General features: G+C 44.3%; 2 protein-coding genes across 8 annotated transcripts in view; one reads left to right on the forward strand and one right to left on the reverse strand.

Annotated features, from left to right (window-relative positions):
* Positions 1 to 15,707, reverse strand: part of DNAJC24 (DnaJ heat shock protein family (Hsp40) member C24) — a 177,234-nt gene that overhangs the window by 138,268 nt on the left and 23,259 nt on the right. The window lies entirely within an intron of this gene.
* DCDC1 (doublecortin domain containing 1) overlaps positions 1 to 15,707 on the forward strand; it is a 751,262-nt gene that overhangs the window by 51,295 nt on the left and 684,260 nt on the right. For 5 of the 6 annotated variants that reach the window (XM_068260478.1, XM_068260480.1, XM_068260479.1 and 2 more), the window contains one exon: positions 13,736 to 13,920. In XM_068260478.1, coding sequence (XP_068116579.1) covers positions 13,736 to 13,920 — 185 coding nt within the window. Of the gene's footprint in view, positions 1 to 1,645; positions 1,665 to 13,735; positions 13,921 to 15,707 lie in introns of those variants that run through there. The other variant, XM_068260483.1, reaches the window with a different exon arrangement.

A 15,707-nucleotide genomic window follows, 5' to 3' on the forward strand; every position in this document is an offset into this window, starting at 1 on the left:
CAAATTATCCCAGATCCATCTGTGAACATTGTGCAACATGGAAAATGAATGATGGATTCAAATGATCATTTAAATGATCGTTCACCTTTTTTTTTGCTAAAGTCTATGGATCCATCGTCTGAACCATCGTTCAGGACGTGATTCATCATGGCGGTCGTGCAAAATGTACGATCATCGCGGTTCACCTGAAGTCTTTAAACATTGTTTCATTTATTTCCATTAAAGAAAATCTGTAACGAAAAAACCTCCCCTGGGGGGTACTCACCTCGGGTGGGGGAAGCCTCCGGATCCTATTGAGGCTTTCCCCCATCCTCCTCGGTCCCACGGTGGCAGCGAAACTTGGCGATGTAAATATTTACCTCCATGGCTCCAAAGCAGGCGCAGTATCCGCTCTTCCCATGGAGATAGGCGGAAATAGCCAATCTCCGTCAGACCACTCTGCACTCTGCGCAGTACAGCAGACCCGATGGAGATCAGCTATTTCCGCCTATCTCCGTCAGAAGAGCCGAAACAGCGCCCCCACTGGAGCCTGGAAAGGTAAATATTGAACAGGCTGTCGGGTCTGTCGGGCCGCTGTTCGGAGGGCTGCAGTGAGACCCCCGTGGGACAGAGGAGGACGGGGGAAGCCTCATTAGGATCCTGAGGCTTCCCCGTCCCGAGGTGAGTAACCCCACAGGGGACGTTTTTCTCATTACAGTGTCTCTTTAAACAATGTTCCACATTATCCCAAAAATGAATGATCGTCGCGCAAAATCAGATGAAAAATGTGGGTATAGGTCTCTATATATAGCAAGCTGGACAGATGCACTGTTGCACAGCAGTACATTTACAACACCTTAGTGACTGCATAAATCCTCTGCTTGCTCTACTACAGTTAGGGCCCTTTTACACTTAATCAGTTGGTATGCGTTAGTGCGCGTTGGTACGCGTTTTTTCAATAGCAGTACATTGGGAAGAAGATTTATGTTAAAACGCGTTAAGTGTAAAAGAGGCCATAGGGAAACATGGGCATTACTTTGAAAATCAGTTTTCTTTCAGTTATAACTGAGAGCAACTGATTAAGTGTAAAAGGGCCCTTACAGTGCTTTAGCTGCTCAGGGGACATGTTCTACGTTGCTTTAACGTAACATGGCGTTTAAAGGACAACTATTAAAGTTACCGGTAACTAAAATTCTAAATGCCACATATATTTCCAGTAATTACTAGCAAATAGCAATACAAAAGCTTTTTTTTTTCATCTTTTCAAGTTTTATATGAAGAAAATTACATTTACAGAGAACAGTTTTCACTGTGGGCACTATGGAGGACTGTGTCCAGCACATCCAGCATACAGAAACAATCTTCACTGGTTCTAATACTGTAACTGGAATCTGTTCATAATGATAAAAAGCAGAAATATAGCTTCATATGTGTGTAAATAATCATTAGCTGCAGCTCTGTGTGTTCCTGTATCTCTCTCTCTCTCTATGTCTGGCAGTGTAAAGTAAACAGTTTACAGCCAAGTTACAGTTCAGCTCTGTCCCTTCCCCAAACCCCTCCCCCCCCTCCCATTGCCAACACAAAATTGTTATAAACATCTGATAAACAAAAGCATTTTTTTCACACAGCCTGTGCTGTGAGACCTCTGAAAAGCTTTCTAATATTGCTGGCTAAAAGCTCCACAGGTATGTGGGGTACCAGAAAAACAGTTTATTCGATAGTTATTCTTAAATGTATGGGGTGATGCTGGGGTGGTGATTTATGGATGTGGGTGGTGTAATTTAAATTGTCTTTGTCACTGGATGTTGCAGCAAGTTGTGCTTTACTGTGTTTACTAAAAACCTCATTATAGTGTTCTTACTACAGAGCTGTCTACTGTATATCTATGGAAATGTATTTCTATGTGCTGTATGTACACTACTGTGTGCTGGCTATTAGTAAATTTTGTTTTTAAAAAGGCTTGCCATTTTCCAAACGCAAGTACAGTAAAGTTACAGTTGAGATCGTGGGAATGCATTTATGCTGAATACGTTTCTGATTTTCTAAAAAGGCAATCATAGTTCTGCAACATTTTTCCTGAGTTTGGATTGAGGCCAACATAGTGAAAATTGCAAACCGTGAAATGAAAAATGCGTTCACATTTTCAATTGCGTTTCGCGATTCTTGGTGTAAAAGAGCCCCTGTCTTTCACTTTCGTATTTTTATGTGCGAGATGCAGTGGTGGTGGGCTGCGTTCTGTTTGGTTTTTGTAAAGGCTTGCAATTTTCCATACACAAGTACAGTAAAGTTACAATTGGAATCGGGGGAATGCATTCACACTGAACGCATTACTGATTTTCTAAAAAGGTAATCCTAGTTCTGCTGCATTTTTCCTGCATTTTTATTGAGGCCAACATAGTGAAAACGTGAAATGCAAAACGCATTTAGCGATTGGATTTTGCGATTTTTAGTGTGAAAAAGCCCTGCTGTGTATCTGTCCTGATTCCCATATCCACAGTGTCACAATGGAGCAGGCATCAGTTGCCCCCTATCTTTTTTACACTAGACAAGGACCGTTGTCTATATGTACAAGGTCCACATGATGAAGACCAATTCCTGGACAGTGTAATGGTTAACCACTTGCCGACTGCTCCACGCCAATTGGCGTGAGCAGTGCGGCAGCCCCTGGACCACTCCATGCCCATTGTGTCACACGGCTGTCCCCCTGGAGGACAAGAGAGCGATCAGCTCTCATTGGCAGAAGCCTATGACAGCCAATCGCGTGATTGGCCATCAGAGGAGAGGGAGGAAGGGAGGGAAAGTAAAAAAAAAAAATTAAAGTTTATTGAAAAATAACAAACATAAATATGTATTAAAAAAATAAACAATGTGGGGACGATCAGACAGAGCTCTCTGTTGGTGGGGAGAAAAGGAGGGGGGAATCACTTGTGAGCCGAGTTGTACGGGCCTGCAGCTTTGCCTTAAAGCTGCAGTGGCCTAATTAAGCAAAAATAGCCTGGTCACTAGGGGGGGTTAACACCGCAGTCCTCAAGTGGTTAAGGGCTCTGCCTCTGACACAGGCGACTTAGGTTTAGATCTTGGCTCTTCTTGTTCAGTAAGCCAGCCCCTATTCAGTAGGAGACCTTGGGCAAGACTCACTAATGAAAATCTGAAAATGAGCTTTTAGCAACCAGGAATGACATTAAAACGTTGGAAACATTCATCTGAGATTCTGATCCACTATTGACTTGATTGCATCACACACATGTTCTTTGAGGGTCCTCCAGGAAGCCAGCCATTTATCTGCCATGCAAGTTGTTCTTTCTGTGTAATTTAACTTGCATTTATTAACTTCTTCTCTCCCTGCACTGCTTGTCATGTGACTGCAGAATGCCAGTAACTGTTTGTTCAGCAGCATGAACATGACCCTTGCTTTAATTCCTTCAACTCATAGGTGAGTAGTGTGATGCTACTACAGCAAAGGGTTTTAAAACCTTCAAAAAAATATGATAAATGCTTAAATAAGGGAGGTGATTATGAGGAGAAGATACAGTGCGCCAAAAATAAAATAAAAAAATGTTTTTTTAATTGATCAATTAAAAAAAGGGGTGTTACTTTCCGGATTGCCCTTGTACATACTTGCCAGCTGCACATTGATGCTACAGATCTCCCATTCTACCAAATCCCAAACCACACCAGCCCATGTATCCAGTCTTGGGCTGTCCAGTTTAAGTAACCCTACACCCACTGCAACCTTAGCTTTCTATCTTTGGCTGATGAGAGTGGAGCACAACATGGTTCAATATGTTGAGCAGTCTGAAATGCCTTTCAGTTCACCATAGTTGTGAAGCGTGTCAGCTTGAACCAGCCTGGAGACCCTTCTCCCTCTTGCTGACAAGGAATTTCTGTCTGCAGATATGCCGCTCGGTGGATGTTTTTTGATTTTTGCATTATTCAAATCAAAATTGTAGAGAGTGCTGTGCAAGATTATCTTGGGAAATCACCAGTTTCGGAAATACTAAAATCAGTCCCTATGGCATCAGCAATCAAGCAATGGTCAAGGGGTCTAAGTCCCTGGGATCACACTGTTTTCCCATTCTGGTGTTTGATATGAACATTAAGTTAAGCTCCTGACTTACATTTGAATGATTTTATGGTGCTGCAACATGAGTAGCTATGTAGATAATTGCATGAATGAACATATGTTCCTAACAATAAAATGATAAGCAGGTCAACAGTGGCACAAAGAAGATGAAACAACATGAAGTCAACTACAAATCATTTAAGGAAGGTAGTAGTGGACATACCACTGGGTAGAAGGCATTGATGGTCTTGTCAGGCTTGTCTGGGCAATAACCACAGTTCAGACTGGGGAAGGAGTGAGCGAAAGAAGCAGCTGATTGCCGCGGGCTCCCAGGATCAGGTGAGAGGTACACATGGCTGTCACCGCTAATTACATGCCACAGAGGAAGACATCGGGGAGTGCAGGAGGACACTGGGGGACAAGATGAGGACACAAGGGGAACAGGAGGAAGACATAAAGGGGGACAGGAGGAGGAAAGAAAGGGGTACAGGAGGAGGACACAAAGGGGAAGAGGAGGAGGACACAAGGGAGACAGGAGCAGGACACAAAGGGGAAGAGGAGGAGGTAGAGGAGGACAGGAGGAGGACACAAAGGGGAAGAGGAGGAGGACACAAGGGAGACAGGAGCAGGACACAAAGGGGAAGAGGAGGAGGACAGGAGGAGGACTCAAGATGGACAGGAGGAGGACACCATGTGGGAGAACATTTACAACATGCCCCTGCACCATGGACGCAGCAGGTTTAGTATATTTTTCCCCTGTTTTTTCCCTCTAAACCTAGGTGTGTCTTTTAGTCCAGAGGGTCTATTAGTTCGAAAAATACGGTACCTACTACACTATATAGGGCTCTTGGTTTCCTCTTTTTTATTTAAAAAAGATTCATAACAATGTGTTCAGTGAACATAAGCCAAGTCAATTTTCTGACAGTTTTAAATTCTATTTAATATAAATATATTTTTTTTAAATTAGTGCCATTAAGATGTAGAAAAAGAAACTAAATTTTATAAACACTAGTAGTTATTCTTACTATTATTAGATAGATAGATAGATAGATAGATAGATAGATAGATAGATAGAGGAACAAGGATTTTTCAGAGAATATCGAAGGATTTCTTGAAAAAAACTTCAGTTGGTGAGAAGTGAGCAAGTAATAAAAGCAGAAAGGGTAAAATATTAAGTGTGATTGCTTCACACTAACACTTTCCATAATAGCTAACAGTTATTATAGGAGCGCAGTGGACCATACGAATGTTGACATGACAATGTCTCACGGTGGTGAACCTACAAATGACAAGCTGATGTTGACAGATTAATAAACATGTAGATATAGGATCACTGCAGAATGAAACTATACAGTAGAGGGACAAGAATAAATACAAGATACGTTACATTCTATGTGTCTGAAATGATGTCTGGTCTTCAGGACCAAAGTGGTCTTTCATGTTTGGAAATTGCTCAGATATAGCCAGGAACTCTGTCATTTCTCTGACTGATTCTATTTTTTCTCTTCATAAATCAAAGGATGCTGAAAAGGAAGAGATTTAGCAGAGTTCTGTATGAAGATTCCAGCTGTGAGAAACAAAAAATGAAAGTTCCTACACCCTACACTGGTCGATTTCAGCTATCAATTGATCGATCGATTCTATGGAATTGATCGGTCAGAAATCAATTCTATCAAATTGATCAATCGATTTGCGGCCAATATCGATTGATTTTGATCGATTTGATCTATCTGAAAGGACGGAAAGTCTAGGTCGATCTGCTGCCAGCATAGCATAGCATGGGCGATAGAGTTGCATTGGATCTAATGGCCCGGTTATGCATTTAGATAGATTTTCAATAGATTTCATTCTAAAATCTATTGGAAATCTGTTCCTAGTGTGTGGCACACATCAGATAGATTCCTGTCAGATTCCACTTGACAGGCATCTGACAGAAATCTATCTGATGGTCGAATCTGCTGCAAATCTATAAGTGTATGGCCACCTTTAATGTCCCATTAATGATACATTCTTAATTGTACAATCTTACCAAATGTATGTAGTAGATGGGTAAACTGAGTGTGTATACCATAATTGGATATTTTAGGTAATCTCTCATATTACATTGATAGAAGTATTAAAATTGCGCAATCAAGATTGTATCATTAATGGGCACCTAAGTAGAAAAATAAAAACACTGCCCTCCAAGACAACTCTATGCACCGTTGTCTCCTTTCCTTTGCTTCTTGTTCCTGTTTTCCACAGCTGTAGTGCAGGAAGTTGTCATTGGGTACAGCTGCACATGGGCTGTGAGCAAAGATATGGTCTGTTGAATTCAATGCAGTTTTGAGCAATCCAACTTATCCACCTTGCATCACTGCAGAAAGAAGTAATGAAGCAAAAATGAGCTTTCGGAGTGGTGGTTAGGTCAACCAAACAGTGGTCTATTGCTATGGCTGCAAGGAAGCACAATTTATCATGTTTTGAAAAGTATAGCTGTGTGATGATTTGCTCAGCTGCCTGTGCAGGCAGGCAGCTTTTTGACCATTGTTTTGATTTGCATGCTGCAGGACTCTGGAAAGAAAAGCTTCTGTCAGTTTTGCAGCTTGTGTTGCTGAGGAATTTGCAGACATTAGTCATGCAAATCCCTTACCTGCCTTCTTTTGATGACTGGCACTATAAAAGCATTCTGCTCCCAGAATGCTTTGCTGGACATTTCCTTTCCATGGTCTGTTCCTGATGGACACTGCTGGAGTGTCAGCCATTGCTATCTAGTATAGTTAATTCCTGGGGGTTGCTTTAGGCTCCCCTTCTAGCCCAGTCAGGTTGTATTATCTGTATTGCCTGTTCTGTCTTGTCTTGCCTGTTGCCATTGTCCTGCCCCTATGGTGGTCGACAGGAAATGGTTCTGATCTCTGTTCTTGGAGTATAGCTGGTGCAGCGGTTGCTACCAGCTATCTCTTCTGTTCTGTTTCCTGGGATCGCGCTAGCTACTTTTCGCTAGCGCTGGGGATCCTTCTGTTCTGCTACTCTGTACCTGGATCACGCTAGCCACTTTTCGCTAGTGCTGTGGATCCTATCTCTCGTTTGTCCCTGTTTTCGTGTGTCTGTCTAGTCCGCTGCGCTTGCTGCAGGCTCGGTGAGGTAACCGTTAAGCAAGCGCTCGCGTCCTCTGTTTCATGTTTGTCTGTTAATGGTTAGTTAGGCGTGCTTGTCTCTATTGTGCTTATCACGTGGAGATCGCGCATAACCGCGTGCACTGTTGCGAATGAGTGCGGTGTTCGCGGTTAGCTAGCGTTTGTTATTTTCCGTATCTCCTTATTGTATTTGCTGTGCCTTTGCTACCCTCGTATTCTATTCTGATCTGCCTTGTGTCACGTCTGGCGATCGCACCTCTCGCGATCGCGTTCCTATTTCGTATCTGCTGTTGTGTGTGCGCGGTCGCGGGGTGGCGACTGGATTGGCGCACACACATACAACCTATCCCTTTGCTCAATCGCCTCTCTTGCGATTGCGTTCTGCGCTTCGTACAATTCCTGTCTGGCACTTGTGGAGGTACAGAGGATTGGTTCCTCTGCACTCCCCAGCGCCATCTGCCGACAGGAATTTCCCTCTACAGATGCGTAGCACCTTTTGCTGGGTTCCTGCAAATTATACGCTTGTGGAGGATTTCCGCCGTGTCAGCGCACGCGTTGTGCGCTGATCACGGGAAAAGTTCAACAATCATTACAAGCTGGTTGCAGACTGGACTGTAAAGGTAAAGAACTGTATCCAAATAATAAAAAAAATGCCCTTTTAATTACATTTCATATACATATTTGTGTAAATGATGTCAAACAATCTTTTGTACAAGAAATCCTGTCAGAGATCTGGTCTGGTCAGTACAGTGGCACATAAAAGGAATTAGCGGCTATGTCTTCTATGCCAGTATCTGCACTGCACTGCTCGCTCCGGTGGAACGCTGGCAATCCGACCCAATATGAACTGAGCCTAAAACAGATTTTGTGGCAAGCTGTCAATTGATGTTGTTTCCATTAACCCTGACATTTTTATGATACAACCACACCTGTACTCGTTTGGGCATTCATTTCATCATGCTGAAAACTAACAATGACATGAATATGTTTATGATGCAACATTACACTTTTGAAAGTGTGAAAAAAAATGTTCTGCTTTATGGACTTTTTCTGCATGAAACGCTCTCCTCAAATTTATGTGGGTTTCCTCCTGGTATTCCAGTTTCCACCCAGTCCCACACCCCAAACCATACATAGATAGATTAATTGGTCTACCCTACCTCCCTCAAAAAATGGTCTGAGACACCCATAAGAGCCGTGACCATGGTAGGCATTACACTGCAAGCTCCTCTGAGGGACAGTTAGTGACATGACTATATACAGAAGTACTGTTAAAGTACTGTGAAACTTCATGCATTTGTCCTGCTCAAGACTGAGATGCTAGCTAGGGATGATCGGAATGAGCAAATTCCGTTCTGCCGGAATTGCGGAATTCCGCCAGCGGTAAATTCCGTCGCCATTACATTTCCGCTACATTTTGCGAATTTCCGCGGAATTCCGCATTCCGATGGAAAAATTTACGTAATCTCAAATGAAACCTTGTTAATGCTAAATGGTAGCCCATGGGACCTAGCGGTGGTCCCATGGCGGTCATTTTGGCGCCGCAGGATGTGTCGCTTAAGCCATGGGACCTAGTGGTGGTCCCATGGCGGTCGTTTTGGCACCGCAGGAGGTGTCGCTTAAGCCATGGGACCTAGCGGTGGTCCCATAGCGGTCATTTTGGCGTCGCAGGAGGTGTCGCTTAAGCCATGGGACCTAGCGGTGATCCCATGGCGGTCGTTATGGCACTGCAGGAGGTGTTGCTTAAGCCATGGGACCTAACGGTGGTCCTATGGCGGTCGTTTTGGCACCGCAGGAGGTGTCGCATAAGCCATGGGACCTAGCGGTGGTCCTATGGCAGGCATTTTGGTGCCGCAGGAGGTGTCGCTTAAGCCATGGGACCTAGCGGTGGTCCCATGGCGGTCATTTTGGCGCCGCAGGAGGTGTCGCATAAGTTATGGGACCTGCCGGTGGTTCCATGGGGGTAATTTTGGCACTGCAGGAGGTATCGCGTAAGCTATGGGACCTGCGGTGGTTCCATGGCGGTCATTTTGGCGCCGCAGGAGGTGTCGCGTAAGCTATAGGACCTGGCGGTGGTTCCATGGCGGTCATTTTGGCGCCACAGAAAGTGTTGCGCAAGCTATGGGACCTGGCGGTGGTTCCATGGCAGTCATTTTGGCGCCGCAGGAGGTGTCACGTAAGCTATGGGACCTGGCGGTGGTCCCATGGCGGTTGTTTTGGCACCGCAGGAGGTGTTGTGTAAGCTATGGGACCTGGCGGTGGTTCCATGGCGGTGGTATTGGTGCCGCAGGAGGTGTCGCGTAAGCATTGGGACCTGGCGGTGGTCACATGGCAGTGGTTTTTGCGCCACAGGAGGTGTCGCGTAAGCTTTGGACCTATACAAAAGGGTGGGATAGGTGAGATAGCTAGGGAGCTGGTTGCTAACATAGGATTGATTGGTTTTTGTTAACACTGTAATTGGTGCTGAAATAATTCTGATTTTCATGCAGAAATCCCGCGATGATCTATTTTAGAAAAGGTAAAGATTTCCCATGGTAAAGGGTATCTCTACTGATTGGGATGAAGGTCCAATCCTAGGTTACAGTTTCCTTGAAAAAAGACAATGTTGAGTACATTTTGGGGAGGCAAGGGGGCTTTTTTCTGCTTTAGTGAATTGCTTTCTCATCACTATTTGGAATCAGGAGAAAGATATTGCTGTAGGAGTCTCCGAACCAGAGAGCAATTTAACCAAATACTGTCCATCCAAATATGAAGCATCAGTTTTTATAACGCTTGTTCCAAAATATGAGCTCACAGCGCAGCAAATAATGAGACATTAATCTGGAAAGTACCGTATAGGTGCTCATCGTCCAGTTCATTAAAGCAAAAGGAAGGAGATGCTAATTATTTCATGTTCCTCCATCCTCTCCCTACACGCTACATCGGAGTGTAATTATAAAAATGCTCAGGACAAATTTTAGAGCGGCAGAGATCAGGAACATACCTTTCTGCAGATGTTTTTTCTGCTTAGTTAGGTAAATGTTAAATCTAAAAGGTGCAATTTTTCCAGTGGCTGACATACTTCATCAATCCTAATTTGTGAAATTGTTCATTCACTGATTCAAAGTCTGCATTAAAAAAAAAAAAAAGATATTCGTTTGATTAACTTTCCAGAAAGAAAGAAAATTAACCCCTTCAGTAGACATCATTTTTATATGGCCAAGTTATAAATGCCTTGGTGTACAGCAACAACACTTTTCTCTCAGTAATCTATACTGATTTGAGGAGAACCCAGGTGTTTAGCAAGGAGATACAAAGGGCGTAACTACAGGGGAGCAGCCTGCAGGGGGGCCCAGAGCTGTAAGTGGGCCCCAACTGCTACTTCACTCTCTCCGATAAAGGGGTCCATCTTTTAGATCAGGTGTTTTTGTGGTTATATTTTCTATGGGTGTAAAGGTTATGATGTGTACACTTCTTTTATGACCCTTGCAAGATGGGCCCCAGGCTGTGAGATCACCCACAAGGGAAATGGTGTGATCATTGGGATGCTCCATCAAAGTTTTGCTGGGGGATCCCATGATTTATTAGTTATGCCCCTGCTACCCTCTTTCCCTGAAATTAAGACATCCCCCAAAAGTAAGACCTAGCAAGAATTTGGAGCATGCTTGAAATATAAGCCCTACCCCGAAAGTAAGCCCTAGCATCAGTAAGGGGAAAAGTAAGGCAATTTGTGTTGCTATCGGCGCCCATAAACACAAGTTGCCTTACTTCTTCCCAAGCAGCATGGAGCTGGGGGAAAGAAGAGGATGCAGGGGGATATCTGAGGACATGGGGGACAGCAGAAGACACAGCAGAGGGCATAGGAGGACACAGGAGGTGAGGGGATAAAAGAGGATGCAGGTACAACGGGGGACACCAGGAGGACACTAAAGGTACAAGGGGGACACAAGGCCACCCAAGAGGTGGATCCAGTTGAGGAAGAGGTGGCACAGTGGGGAAGGCAGGAAAAACCACAGCACAGGAACTTGTGTGTTCATAGAACTAAAAGACATCCCCTGAGAATAAGCCCTAGCACATATTTTGGTGCAAAAATTCATATATATCTAATTTTATATTTGGGGAAACATGGTATATTCCATGTATTCAGGGTGATCTCAGTAAACCTACGGATGGTACCAAGTAATGCTAGTCATTAATTTACTTTTCTACTCAACAAATCACTCAAGGAAAAAGCAATACTAATCAGAAGATTACCTGGAGGTATTAACAGCTACATAAGAAAGATGCCAACTGGCCCACAAGTCTAAACTTAATGATTTGCCAAAAAGAGGAAATTTCCTTGAGATATATATATATATATACTAGCCGACCCACAGCGTAGCATACGCCGCATAAGAGGGTAGAGGGCAGGAAGGGGGTATTGGGCACAGCGGTGGGAGGGGGGTTGGACCCCCCCTCAACTGGGTCCCCCATGTGTGCTCTACCTCCAGCTTAAGCTCGGCAGGAACTCCCCCCTCACCTGGGTCCCCCATGTGTACTCCCACTCCAGCTGAAGCTCAGCAGGAATCCCCCCCCTCACCTTGGTCCCCCATGTGCACTCCCCCTCCTGCTTAAGCACAGTGGAAGCCGCCACTATTAGTAAGAGGCAGCGGGCGGGGATGACTCACCTCTACTGTATTCCATCGTGCGTTCCACTGTCGCCACTTCCTGCAATGCCGCACACTGTATTGGTGTAATTTGCCTTTTTAAAACAGAAGGAAATCTGCAATAATGCAGCTATAAGTGAATATTTGTGGTTACCCACAATGCACTGCTACTAAATATGAAAATAACCCCTTTTCCCCCTTGGTAAGCCAAATAAGCATCCAGAGCCGCTGGTGTATAGCAAGCATATAGCTTTAAATTTTACACAGTCATATCAAACCCACATGTAGACAGCCTGTTTCAGACTTTTGGTCCTCACCAGTACATGGCAGGGATTGATACAGCTGTATGAGATAGGGCTTGGACCAGTACAACAGAATAACCAAGCAGCTCAGGGTGACCCAAACCACTCGTAATGTATAGGGGGATAAAAGGGACCAAAAAGACCTCCTACTAAAAAAAGCAAAGCTTGGTGTAATTTGCCTTCCTAAAACAGAAAGAAATATGCAATTATTCAGCTATAAGTGAACATTTGTGGTTATCCACAATGCACTGCTACTAAATATGCAAATAATTCCTTTTTCCTCTTAGTAAGCCAAGCAAGCATCCAGAACCACTGGTGTATAGCAAGCCTATAGCTTTAAATTTAACACAGCCATATCAACCCCACATGTGACAGCCTGTTTCAGACTTTTGTTTCTCATCAGTACATGGCCGAGATTGATACAGCTGTATGAGATAGGGCTTGGACCAGCACAACAGAGTAACCAAGCAGCTCAGGGTGACCCAAACCACACGGAATGTATAAGTAGATAAAAGGGACCAAAAAGACCTCCTACTAAAAAAAAGCAAAGCTTGGTGTAATTTTCCTTCTTAAAACAGTAGCAAATCTGCAATAATTCCGCTATAAGTGAACATTTGTGGTTACCCACAATGCACTGCTACTGAATATGCAAATTATCCCTCTTTGCCCTTGTTTGATATGACACTACTTCTTCTTCTTGCTTGGACCAGCCCCTTCTTCTTGCTTGGACCAGCCCTGGGGGCAGGTCGCTACTTCTTCTTCTTGTTTGAAGGTTGAGGCACTTACTCTATTATATATATATATATATATATATATATATATATATATATATATATATATATATATACATACAGTATATATACACAGTATGTATATAGATATATGTGTGTGTGTGTGTGTGTGTCTCTGTGTGTGTGTATGTGTGTGCGTGTGCGTGCGTGTGACTTGGAGTGTGTGTGTGTGTGTGTGACTTGGAGTCTAAATGAATGGACAACTGATCTGCAATGTAATGTCTATGTTTCTCTATGGCTTAGTTCACATTATACACGTTTTCACTGAAAGCTTTTTCACAATGCACTGCTATGGAAAGTTTAAAGGCATCGTCAGGCAAAGTAAATGACAGGCCGTTTACTTACCTGGGGCTTCCTCCAGCCCCAACGCATCAGTTTTTCAGCATACAGTGTAAATTAGACCTTAGTCATAACACAGTTTGCAAATGAATAGTGTGCTATTAGTGTACATAACAGCCACCAAGCACATGTAGTACATATTAGTATGAGGTATGCCATAGAAAAAGGTGGTGTAATGCGTTTTGTGGTCTTAAGGTGCCCAACAATGATACAATCTTGATAGTACTATCTTACCAGCCCTCCACCTCTCCACACAGCAACAGAATTGGAAGCAAGTGGCGTGGCTGTACAGCCTCAACCCTCTACTGTCAGACTTTAGCTAGGCCAAAGAGATCCACAGGCTGATCGCTGGCCTGAGGTGTTGGGGGGTATCGGGGACCACTGTACACATACTAGATTCTCAGCAGAAGTGGTCATTATGTAGACTTTGTAGCTGGTGTTCTTCATTGCAACATAATGATTTATAAAGAAATAGCTTGTCTAAATCGCAACTTCCTATAAATCACTTCTTTTTTAACAGGTAATGGCAGCTTCTAGAAGACCACTGAGCGCCTCCTCTGTTGGAAGTCGGTTGTCCTCAATCTCTGTACACAGTTATTTGTCGTCATCAGAGAGGTCACATCCAAGCAGTCTGGAGGATGTTATTGTTAACCAATACCTGGACAAATATGAAAGACCAGTGACAACAAGCCAGGCTTTGCCCAGGTAACATAACTACTTTTCACAAGAAGCTACAGATAGAAATGTGTGTTCTGCAGTCAGATGATTCATTTGTAACACATGATCCTACACTTACATTTACGAGTGGCCTAATGTTTATCCAGTCAGGTCACTAATGCATATACAGATATTGCTTTATTATTTTGCTCTCAAATAACATTTTCTAAGCTGGCAGCTACTTTCTTGTTTACATGCAGCAAGTCTGTAGGGTTTGATTGCTTTTTTACTATACATGTGTGTGTGTGTATATACAGTATATATATATATATATATAGAGAGAGAGAGAGAGAGAGAGAGAGAGAGAGAGAGAGTAAGTATATATATATATATCAGTGGCATAGCTACAAACTTCAGGCCCAATGAGGAATTTTGACCCACTTCTGCAGTCCCCCTACAATAAATAATGTTCCATCGGGCCACACTGTACAGAAGTTTATAGAGCACAGCAGGAGCTGACGCTGCAGAAATGTATGGAGCACAGCTGGAGCTGAGAGTGCAGAAGGTTTATAGAGCACAGCAGGAGCTGAGGCTGCAGAAGGTTTATAGAGCACAGCAGGAGCTGAGGCAGCAGAAGTGTATAGAGCACAGCAGGAGCTGAGGCTGCAGAAGTTTATAGAGCACAGCAGGAGCTGATGCTGCAGAAGTGTATAGAGCACAGCAGGAGCTGAGGCTGCAGAAGTTTATAGAGCACAGCAGGAGCTGATGCTGCAGAAGTGTATAGAGCACAGCAGGAGCTGAGGCTGCAGAAGTTTATAGAGCACAGCAGGAGCTGATGCTGCAGAAGTGTATAGAGCACAGCAGGAGCTGAGGCTGCAGAAGGTTTATAGAGCACAGCAGGAGCTGAGGCAGCAGAAGTGTATAGAGCACAGCAGGAGCTGAGGCTGCAGAAGTTTATAGAGCACAGCAGGAGCTGATGCTGCAGAAGTGTATAGAGCACAGCAGGAGCTGAGGCTGCAGAAGCATATAGAGGACAGCAGGAGCTGAGGCTGCAGAAGCATATAAAGCACAGCAGGAACTGATGCTGCAGAAGTGTATAGAGCACAGCAGGAGCTGAGGCTGCAGAAGCTTATAGAGCACAGCAGGAGCTGAGGCTGCAGAAGCTTATAGCGCACAGCAGGAGCTGAGGCTGCAGAAGCTTATAGAGCACAGCAGAAGCTGAGGCTGCAGAAGCTTATAGAGCGCAGCGCAGGAGTTGGGGCTGCAGAAGCTTATAGAGCACAGGGGGAACTGAGACTTGAGAAGGTTTATAGAGCACAGCAGGAGCTGAGGCAGCAGAAGTGTATAGAGCACAACAGGAGCTGAGGCTGCAGAAGCTTATAGAGCACAGCAGGAGCTGATGCTGCAGAAGTGTATAGAGCACAGCAGGAGCTGAGGCTGCAGAAGCTTATAGAGCACAGCAGGAGCTGATGCTGCAGAAGCTTATAGAGCGCAGCAGGTGCTGGGGCTGCAGAAGCTTATAGAGCGCAGCAGGAGCTGAGGCTGCAGAAGCTTATAGAGCGCAGCAGGAGCTGAAGCTGCAGAAGCTTATAGAGCACAGCAGGAACTGAGGCTGCAGAAGGTTTATAGAGCACAGCAGGAGCTGAGGCAGCAGAAGTGTATAGAGCACAGCAGGAGCTAAGGCTGCAGAAGCTTATAGAGCACAGCAGGAGCAGATGCTGCAGAAGTGTATAGAGCACAGCAGGAGCTGAGGCTGCAGAAGCTTATAGAGCACAGCAGGAGCTGATGCTGCAAAAGTGTATAGAGCACAGCAGGAGCTGAGGCTGCAGAAGCTT

The sequence above is a fragment of the Hyperolius riggenbachi genome, chromosome 11 (assembly GCF_040937935.1).
Source record: "Hyperolius riggenbachi isolate aHypRig1 chromosome 11, aHypRig1.pri, whole genome shotgun sequence".
Lineage (NCBI taxonomy): Eukaryota > Metazoa > Chordata > Amphibia > Anura > Hyperoliidae > Hyperolius > Hyperolius riggenbachi.